This window comes from Citrus clementina, unplaced genomic scaffold (assembly GCF_000493195.1).
Source record: "Citrus clementina cultivar Clemenules unplaced genomic scaffold, Citrus_clementina_v1.0 scaffold_3, whole genome shotgun sequence".
Lineage (NCBI taxonomy): Eukaryota > Viridiplantae > Streptophyta > Magnoliopsida > Sapindales > Rutaceae > Citrus > Citrus x clementina.
In genome coordinates, this window is record NW_006262339.1 from 42,169,162 (window position 1) to 42,179,418 (window position 10,257).

The 10,257-nt window shown below is 31.6% G+C and overlaps 1 protein-coding gene across 1 annotated transcript in view; it reads left to right on the forward strand.

Annotated features, from left to right (window-relative positions):
- Positions 1 to 8,345: 8,345 nt before the first annotated feature.
- The window catches only part of LOC18046397 (B-cell receptor-associated protein 31), a 3,904-nt gene continuing 1,992 nt past the window's right edge, over positions 8,346 to 10,257 (forward strand). The window contains exon 1 of the mRNA XM_006443513.2: positions 8,346 to 9,260. Coding sequence (XP_006443576.2) covers positions 8,975 to 9,260 — 286 coding nt within the window. The 5' untranslated portion in view covers positions 8,346 to 8,974. The remainder of the gene's footprint in view (positions 9,261 to 10,257) is intronic.

Sequence of the window (10,257 nt, forward strand, 5' to 3'; positions counted from 1 at the left end):
TTTTTTTTTTTTAATAACAAATATGGCCGGCTTGTTTGACATGGCAATTTTCAACTTGCATCTCTTTACACATGCATACGTGCCATGCACAATTTTATTTTATGTTTATTTTCATTTGTTCATGCACGTTATAGAGAAAAAGGTAAAAGGAATTTAAGTCCATAAAGATTTCCAACTAAATTTTTCTTGAAAGTATACTATTTCTTTAATTTTTTTCTTCATACTTGTTTGAGTGGTTAAAAATTTAACCACTTTGCTTTTTTATTAGTCGCGATATGATTTAATGAATCCCATTTGGGAACCACTCTTTTCTTTAGTTTTTTTTCCATTTCCTAGACGATGATGGATGATCTCTACAAAGGATATGGACCATAATACTAATAACTTTGTAATATCAAATTTTAAAAATATAAATGCGCTGCATTAGATTTAAGATTTTGAGACTTAAAATTCGACTTTTATCAGTTGATTAAAATCGAACCAAAAGTTAGTATTTATAAAAAAAATAAAAATCACTTGGAATATGAGGTAATATATGTGTGTGTGTTTTGGTAATAGTATGTCACAATAAAAATTCAATACAGCCAGTCAGTCATTGTGACTTGCGAAGAACTAATTAAGGTAGCGTTTACATTTTGAATTGGAGTGACAATCCTTGGATTAGGAGTGTGGATTTGGGAGTGGGAGTGGGAGTGGGAGTAGGTTGTTTAGTTACACTGGAGTGAGAGTATGGAATTGTCTTGGATTGAAGGTAAATGGTTTTAAATTATAATTTTACCCTTATTTAAAGAATTATAAATAAATATAATATTATTTATTTTATTTTATTAAATTTAATAAAATAAGTATGTTTATTATTATTTTAATAAATGTAATTTATAATATAATATTATTATTTAATTAAATATGATATTATTTATTTTATTTTATTAAATATAATATTTATTAAATATTATTTATTTTATTTTAAAAATTAGGGTAAAAAGGGAAAATGGAGGAGTGGATTCCCACTCCCAAGTCCCACTTGTTGCGTAAATTAGCAAGTGTACTAGTCGGCACAAGTAATATAATGAAGAGTAGAGTATCATCCCACAGAGATTGTATATCCTATTAGTTACTGAAATTATTCCAACTCTAATTTATTTGAACAATCGAATAAATGAATTTAGATTAAAATAAAATAAAATAAAACAATTAAAAATTAAATAAAGATGCAGACAGTAATAGAAATCACCAAGAGATTAAGACACTAGGACATCCGATTTCACCATAACCAATCCAATTTAATCCTCCATCTATGCTATTAAAATTTATTACCCATGTTGACAGTGAATTTTCCTAATTTATTCAATATCCTCTCTCGAGTAATATAAAAAATATCTCCACATATCAACCCACTATATCTCTATGTGAATTTAAATATGCAAAGATTCATTAAGCTCTATGAAAATTCTTAGATAAAACTGCACGAATCACGTTGGCACATCTCTGTCTTTCGTTCAATTCATGGCATCCATTACACAGAGCAAAAATACATAAATCTCCTCTCGGTCTCATTATGTATCCTCAAATCATTCAAATATTAGTCAGATATTTAAAAGCATTAAGCACAATAATAAACACTCAATCATGGAATAATTAATTAAAAATAACATAGATTCATGGAATTAAATCTTCATAGTTAGGCTACATCGTAGCCCTAGTAAAATAAATTAGTTCATGGAAATATAAAGAGAATTCATTAATTTAATTGGAAACATTCAAGCAAGATAATAGAGAAGAGAGAAAGAAAAACTCAAGAATTAATGTGTCTTCCTTCTGCTCTAAATTATTCCTGCTGCTCTTCGGTTTTTGTTCAAGACTTCCGGCTGCTGCTCTATTATTTCTTTTCTCTTGGCTTCCTATTATCTTCCTTGTGCGGCTGCCTTCTTTCCCTTTTATAATGTTGTGGTTTCTTCCAAATCCTTTTCATTAAAGGATTTCAAAACAAAACAAATCCAGCCCACGAATCCTTAAATCAAAAGGATTTTTAAAACAAAACAATTCTAGCCACCTTTTAAGCCCATCCACGTGACTTGTAAAGTTTAATTGGCCAATTTGTAAATTAATTCTTTAATGCTCCCCAACTTGCTGCCATATTTGTCAACCAAATATTCAATGCTCCCCCCACGTGTTGCATGCATGATGATTAAATTCAATCATCCTTTATTTGGCTTTTTATTTCTTTCCCTCTTGCTTCCACATTATTTTCATTATACTTCAATTTATTTTCTCTTTAAGTTTCTTTTTTCATAAATATTCCCAATATTCCTACAATGACAAAATATAAAAATTAAGATAAAAATTAATATAATAAAATATAATTTAAGATAAAATTAAGTTATGGAAGCATTAAAATAATAGATAAATTATGAACATATCACCACCTCCTCCCACGGAGTGGGATTCCCACTCCCCCCTTAAAAATTACAAGTAAACACTGGAGTGGGAGGAATCCACACCCCTCACTCCCACTCCATAAAGTAAACACTACCTAAGTTCGTGAAACTAGTATAAATTGCATTACATTTGAATCTAAAACTTCGTAATTTATATTTTATCATTGTAGGTCAAATAAGAAAAAGCTATGACAACTCAATAAATATTAAACTATTTTTTTGAATCAAAATATTAAACCAATTATAAATTGAATTTCTATAAAATTGTTTAACTTCAAAACAACAAACAACTATAGTTATTGCCATTAAATTAATCAACAAGTCATTTATATCATCAAGGACTTAAATACATCTATTCCAAATATGAATAAAGTTTGGTGATACATAGCACCATATCCTTTGAAAAATGAAAGAGACCGATTGCAGATAATATAATAAAGTAAGAGACTAAGAGAAATTGTCAACCTTTTTTTTCATACTAAAATTGATATATAATAACTTATTCCTAGCTACTATTTTTGTAATATCCCAAAAAATCTTAGGGATTAAAAAATTTAAAGGAAAAGAGGGGTAAATAGGTCATTTAATTAATAATTTATCTTAGAAATATATTAGAACAATATCTAAAAATAAAAAAAAAGTACAAGAAAATATCTTCTTTTTTTTTACACTGAAACATCTATTTCGTATTTTTAGTACTTTTTATTTTAATTTATATTTATGTAATTTATTAAATTTATAATAAATATAGATAAAAGTATTTAAAAATTAAAATCATATTATAAAATTATACTGTTATGAGGAGGTTATTGGCTTTATTTTGAAAATAATAAAATGATAAATGGTATATATTAATTTTAACAGAGGTAAGTGATAATCTAATTATAGGTCCAATGTCCCATTCTAAAAGTGAAAAAAGGAAAATGAAAAATTTTGAGGTGAATTGATCTTGAAAGCGATGTAGTTGCACAAGGACATTGTTTCAAGTCAATTAATGTTTCAACTGTTGTACAGTTTGATTAGCTTTCTCGTTGAGATTTGACATTAATTACCTAGAGCTATATATATTTTTTCCACATATTAATAATTATCAATAAAAGGGGATATTTATATTAAGGATCACCCTATGTTCATCTTGTTATTGTTATTGTTATTGTTATTGTGAGTGTGTGTGTGTTACGTTCAACGTAATATAGCATTGACCTTATAATAAACCCGTTATTAATTGACCCAGTGTTTATAAAATTGTATTTGTATTTTAATTTCAATTACGGGTAAATTATAAACATCCAAGTGGGGTTATGCAGGAATAATTGTGCCTCCACTCTAGAATTTCTACTATGGATCGGAGAATAGATAACATATAAGAAGAGAATGATCAGTGAGTTTTTGACTAATGAATACTTCTCTCAATTAATATTTTTGTTCATATTTTTATATATGTATTCTTCTGACACATCATGTTCATGCATGAGCTAGCTGTGAGATTCTGTCTTGTCTTCTTGATTTGTTGTTAAATTGTCTTGTCATGATGGGAATGCAAAGGAGTCTTGATGGTCTTAATTAGATGATACTCGAAGATATAGAGGAGTCTTGATGTCAACTCGTTGAGTTTTAAGGTTTGACGATGTCTTGATGTACGACTTGGTTTCTCTGAGTGTTGATGGCACGTCGTAGTAGTCTTCCAAAAGAAATAAATCTTAGGAGTTGAGTCTTTGACCATAGCAATCTTTGAATGGTTGTCTTCCAATGGCCTTGCTTGCTTCAGCGTTGTAATCTTTGAATTGCCGATGCAAATCTTCGAATAAGTGATGACTTGAATTGCCAAGAATGTGTTATCGTTCAGAGTTCCTTTGTTAGTTCGATATTAGAATGATATCTAATTTTTTTACCTTATTAATTGGGCTTCTGATACCAACCAACAGAGTGGAGAGTAGGGTAGCGGAGGTATAATAGAATAGGTTACGCTCTAACAAATTGTGATTAGATTCAGTTCTAATTTAAATGATTCAATGAGATTTGTTATAATTCAAACAACTCAACGAGGTTTTAATAATACGTTAAGTGAGATTAGACGATACTCTAATCCAAATGACTTTACAAGAGTGATTTTGATTGATAATCTCAAATGAAATTATAAAAGAGGATTTTTTTAATTAAGTAAATATTATGAAAAGTTGAAAACAATAACAAGGCCTCACTATGTATAATAGGGTAAGTCTAGTTCTGTATGTTAACTTAAAAAAAGAAATTAAATAACAATTATAATAGAAATAAAAGATTAAACACATACAATTATTGACTATAACTAAAAATAGAAACAACTTAAATAAAACATTCTAAAATCTTCGTTTCAAAAAAAAAATCTTAAATGTGCTTAAGATTGATAGGCTTAGTGATATATCAAAGGGAAATTATCAGTCATATACTCTTAAATGACACCCGTATCAAACGTGTGCGAACATTTTTCAAGTGTATCACTCGTATGCCCTAAGTTAACAAAACACTTATGTCGTCCACCAATCCGTTAACTTCCGTTAGAAAGTTAACAGAATTATGGTAAATTGACTATTTCGCCCTTAAAACTCAAAATGAGGTAAAAAAATAAATTTACCCCGAAAATTAACATCACTTTTCAATACACAATTTTTTTATTTTTTTATTAAAAATATATTTTTTTAATTAAAAAATGAATTATTAATGGTACATATTATTAACAATTATCCGTCAAAATATCCATATTATACCATAAAAATTATTAACAACATATTATTTACAATTATACATATTATACCACAAAAAATTTCAGTTGGAGTTTGGAGGAGTAGATCTTCAAAAATTTAGGTTAAATTTTGGAGGAGTAGATTCGGTTGTAAAGTAGTTTTTTTTTTAGCAATTATTAACAATTATCCAATAAATGGGATGACATGTCATTTTTATCAATATATATCATATGACATGTCATTTTTTACTAGGTAAATTGGATGACACGTCGTTTTTTTAAATTAAAGTTTCGTCCATCTTAAAATACTAGATTACTTTTATGATGTCAGCGCTTGCAAACGGCAGTTAACGGATTGGTGGACGGCAGATATCTTTTGTCAGCTTAGGGTATACAAGTGATATACCTTAAAAGTGTTCACACACATTTGATACGGGTGTCATTTAAGGATATATAACTGATAATTTTCCTATATCAAAACATGATTTCTACACTTGACTAGACCGATCTAGCTTATACTTTTGATTTTCAGTATAGGACTTCTTAAAATAAATTATTCGATTATGCCTCTTAATTTTGTCACTACAATATAAATATACTTTGGGTGTTTTAGGATTGTTGATTGTGGCTAATAAATTGCAACCGTGAGTTAGGTATAAAGCTCGTGGGCTGTACAATAAACATCGTTTTGCAACATCTGGAGAAGAAGGGGAAACAGAAAATCATGAAATCTTCAAATAAAGTTATAACATCACCCAACGCATAAGAACTCTGAAATTCATGTTAAAAACATATATATGTTAAAAACAGTGACGGATTTAGGTAGGATGTATTTAATAATTTTAATGGATAATAAAAATGATATAGAGATAAGGGGGGCTATGTGATATGAAGCTAGAGAGCAAAGCACATAAACAAGCTTATTATTTTTTGATTGAGCTGGGAATTGAAAATTGTACAACATTTAGGAGCCTGACCAATAGGATCAAATGGTGCGCAAGTAGGCATTCATTACACCTCTGTTTACCGGTCTCAATTTATTTGAGTCGATAGACATCCACTTTGCACACTGCTTTATTATAATTTGATACTTGAAATTTTTTAAAAAATCACCACCTAATTGACTGTTATTATACCATCAAATATATGAGAAAGTCTTGTCTGGGGGCTTTCGGAGGCTGGAGCACCCCCTCATTTTGTCCACGTGGTGACAAGCTGCACATGTGGCAGAAAACTTTTATTAACTTATTCATCCAGTCTTTCTCTAGGTCTCTCTCTCATTATTTTTACATTTAATGAATAATCTCCCTCATCAGTCTCTTATTTTGATATTCAAAATTCATTTCTTCAATTTGAAACCGTCAAATGATCTGTCTAAACCCATATTTATTCCCCCCTATTTGTAATTTTGTATCACAGACATATATTTGTTCCTGAAATTAATTATTTTAAGATCTACTATATTACTAAATAGTCTAAACTGGCCCTTGATTAGTTGGTTGAAAACTTAATAAAATATGATTGATTTATCATTGCTATATTTTAATTGGAATTTTGCAACGATAGTCAGTCTATTGACTAAGTATGATATCAATTTATAATCAAGATACTTTCCCTATGTAAGATCTCCGCACAAAGCGCACTAGAGATTTGATGTGTAAATTAACAGTTGGCACAAGCTCACTGGGGAGTAGAAGAATTAAAACTTTGATTCTTATTTATGATGCTACGCGGCAATGAAAATTAAACTTATTTTTATAGTTACCAGCGAGTTGCTGCGGAGAAGCAAAATTAAGGACCACTGTAAAAGAAAAAGACATGGGATTGGTAAGCAATATATAGTTGACGGGGCGATTAAATTTGTTTTCTTCCCTAATTTGGCCTAATATTTTCTCCAACGACCTAACTTCGCGTACTTCAATATTAATTAGAGACCATTCCACTAACAGTCCGCACAATTTGAACCCATGCAGCGCCTACGCATTTTGGCGCAACCTCGTTTACTGCTGCCCCATTTTGGTGTATAAATACCGCCACAAGCCCCCCCACAATTTCCATCAAATTCAATTGCTTCTTTTAGTTAATCGGTATATCTCCCATGAAGTCCCCACAGATATTTCTCCTCTTGGCCATGCTCGTGGCTTCGGCCATTGCACTCACCGATGCCACGGCACCGCAGTCCGAAGAAGGATCATTCAATGGCATCGGTACCGGTGATGATAACACTACTACTTCGGTCGATAGGCGAGACTTGCTGACTTCACTCCGAGGAAGAAGGGGGTTCTTCCCTCGCTCCGCTATGAAATGTGACAAATACCCAAGGGTCTGTCGTGCCCGGGGGAGCCCGGGCCCGGACTGCTGCAAGAAGAGATGTGTAAACGTAATGAAAGACAGGTTCAATTGCGGCAAGTGTGGAAGGAACTGTAAGTATTGGCAGACTTGTTGCAGAGGCCGGTGTGTGAACGTAATGTCAAACGAGAAGCACTGTGGGGGGTGCAACAACAAGTGCAAGAAAGGGAGTTCTTGCACATACGGGATGTGCAGCTATGCATAAATTAATGCTGCTGCTGCTGCTGCTGCTGCTGCAGACTTCACGTTACATGCATCGGCAGATTATCTAATACAACCACGTATCTTGGGGCTGGGGCAGCTAAGTTTGGTTCATTTTATGTTATATGTATAATGGCTTTTCGTTCGTGTCACTGTCACACTAGCTAATAAGGCGAACCATCAGTACCTCTGATGGAATTTGCCAGTACTGTAATGGTTGTTATTCTTTTAATTTTTAATTCATGTACGTGTCATGTGTCCATTTGAAGAACAATAAAACTTATAAATTAATTGATTGGAATTATTGAGATTTATACACAGGAATTTATGATTATTTATTTATTTATTTTTTCCAAACATCTAAAGAAGGAATGAATGATCTCACTTTGGGATGGCGGATGCATGTAATTTTGAAGACAAATAAGTAGTGCTCTGTTCGACGTGAAACTCGGTAGTTGCGTAGCTTATGGGCAGAGTTGTCATAATCTTATTGTCCAGTTGTCAGGTACGAGTAGCGAGTTTCGGCGTTTAATCTAAATGAGAGAGTACGACTAACGCGCCTTTCAGTTTAAAAGCAGTTTCTAAAAGCACAAAGCTATTTGTTTTTATTTAGATCAATAGATCATCATCTTAGTGGTTTACCAAACGCTACCTTAAAGTCTTTAACGTAACAAGATTAGCTAAAGGGCTAATCAAACGCATGATAACTAATTTGATAATCTCTTGCTTGCTTCCGAGCCAAACCTGCCCTCTTTTTACGCCACTTTCGTGACTTTTTTATTTTTTGTTTTTAGTTTTTTCCCCATTTCTTTTCTTCATTTAACTTTTTGACTATTGGCCATTTCGTCTTTTGGGCTCTCGTGAGTGAGTCCTGCTGTAAAAGCAAAACCTATTACCAAATCACACACTACTAATCCACAAACCACACCATTAATTTAGATTAAAGAAGCAAATGAGAAGAAAAATAATGGGTTTCTAAAAAAGAGCTTCTTTCCTTTTACTTACGGCTAAATCCACAGATCTTTAGCTGTACAAACCTCATTTTTCTTGAGATAAAAATCTAAGTGAAATCTTGTTTTGGGAGGTGGGTTTTTCTTATAAAAACTAGTGCCCATTTCCTAAAACCCTTCTTTTCTGAAGCTGTAGATTGTGTTTCTTTGAGTGGTTAGTATTTCTCATGAAGATTGATACACATTTAGGAAAAATCTTGACTCTTTGAAAGTTTCTAGCTGAGCTTGGTGGGTATTAGTTAATAGGAGCAGAGATGATTCAATTGTTGTTCTTGGTTCTTTTCGCTGAGGGTGCTTTGGCTTTTCTTCTATTAGTAAAGATTGGGCCGTTGAGGGAACTTGTGATTAAGAGTTTGGATCAGCTGAAAATGGGGAAGGGTCCAGCTACTGTTAAAACTATTGCTGGCACCATGTTTGTTATTCTCTTATCAAGTCTTATGAGCATTGTCAAGATCCAAAACAAAGGTGCAAAGCTTGGTACCATGTCTCCTATGGATCAAGTTCTATGGAGGACTCACTTGCTTGAGGCTTCACTCATTGGTACGTTGATTCTCTTTTCTGTTGGTGATTTTTGGTTATTGTTTTTTTTTTAATCTTTTACTCTGCAAGTTTTAGTAGTTGTTCATCATTAGAATTCTCTTTGTGGGACTTAAGAGATATTATTTCATATTGGGATAGGTGGATTTTAAGGAAACTAGGAGGTAATTGAACTAATGTTACAGGGATTGTGTTTTGAAATGTAAGATTTAATTAACGAATGCTGGAATCACAATAGGGATATTTAATGCATAAGTTTATTGCTTTATCTAAATACTAAGATTTTAGATTTGTGTCAAAGATATATCAGCTTTTGAGAGCCATATCCCCTTGATTTCTGTTCTTAGAAAATCACATTTGCGGTGTGGTGAAATTTGTTCTTAGAATAGAAGGACTGGGGTTATTTTTGATGGCATATGCACATATATTAAGAAGTGTGCCCTAGATGGAGGAGAATGGGGGAACTTGTATATTGTTACACAAGCTTTCTTTATTTTATTTTATTTTTTTTAAGTAGATTGAGTGAGTGGTGGGCACTCAAAAAACTGAAAAAAGATAGGTATACTACAATAGGGGTCATTGAATACCTGTGTGAGATTGCTTTTGTTTTGTGTGTGCTAAAGTTCATTCTTTTAAAGGAAGAAAGGGAAATCTGAATTAGGGAATGCGTCCAGGTAATTAATGAAAATATCATAATAAACTCGTTAGAGAAGTCAATAAGATGCTAAATTCAAAGAGGTTCCCATTCTTCCATTTATGTTCTGAGTATTGTTTCTTGACATGCTTGTGATAAATAAATGTTCTGATTTTGAAATTCCCCTTGGTTTGTGCCCACATTTCTTTTTGCGAGCATATAAATCTATCAATAAAAAAAATACAAAAAAAACCTTTTTTTGGAAAAAAAAAAAAAATTTTTAAAATCTTTGAAAGGCTTTTTTTTTTTTTTAAAAACAAAAATAAAAAAAGTTTATTGAAAATTTTTAAAAATATTTTTCTATGA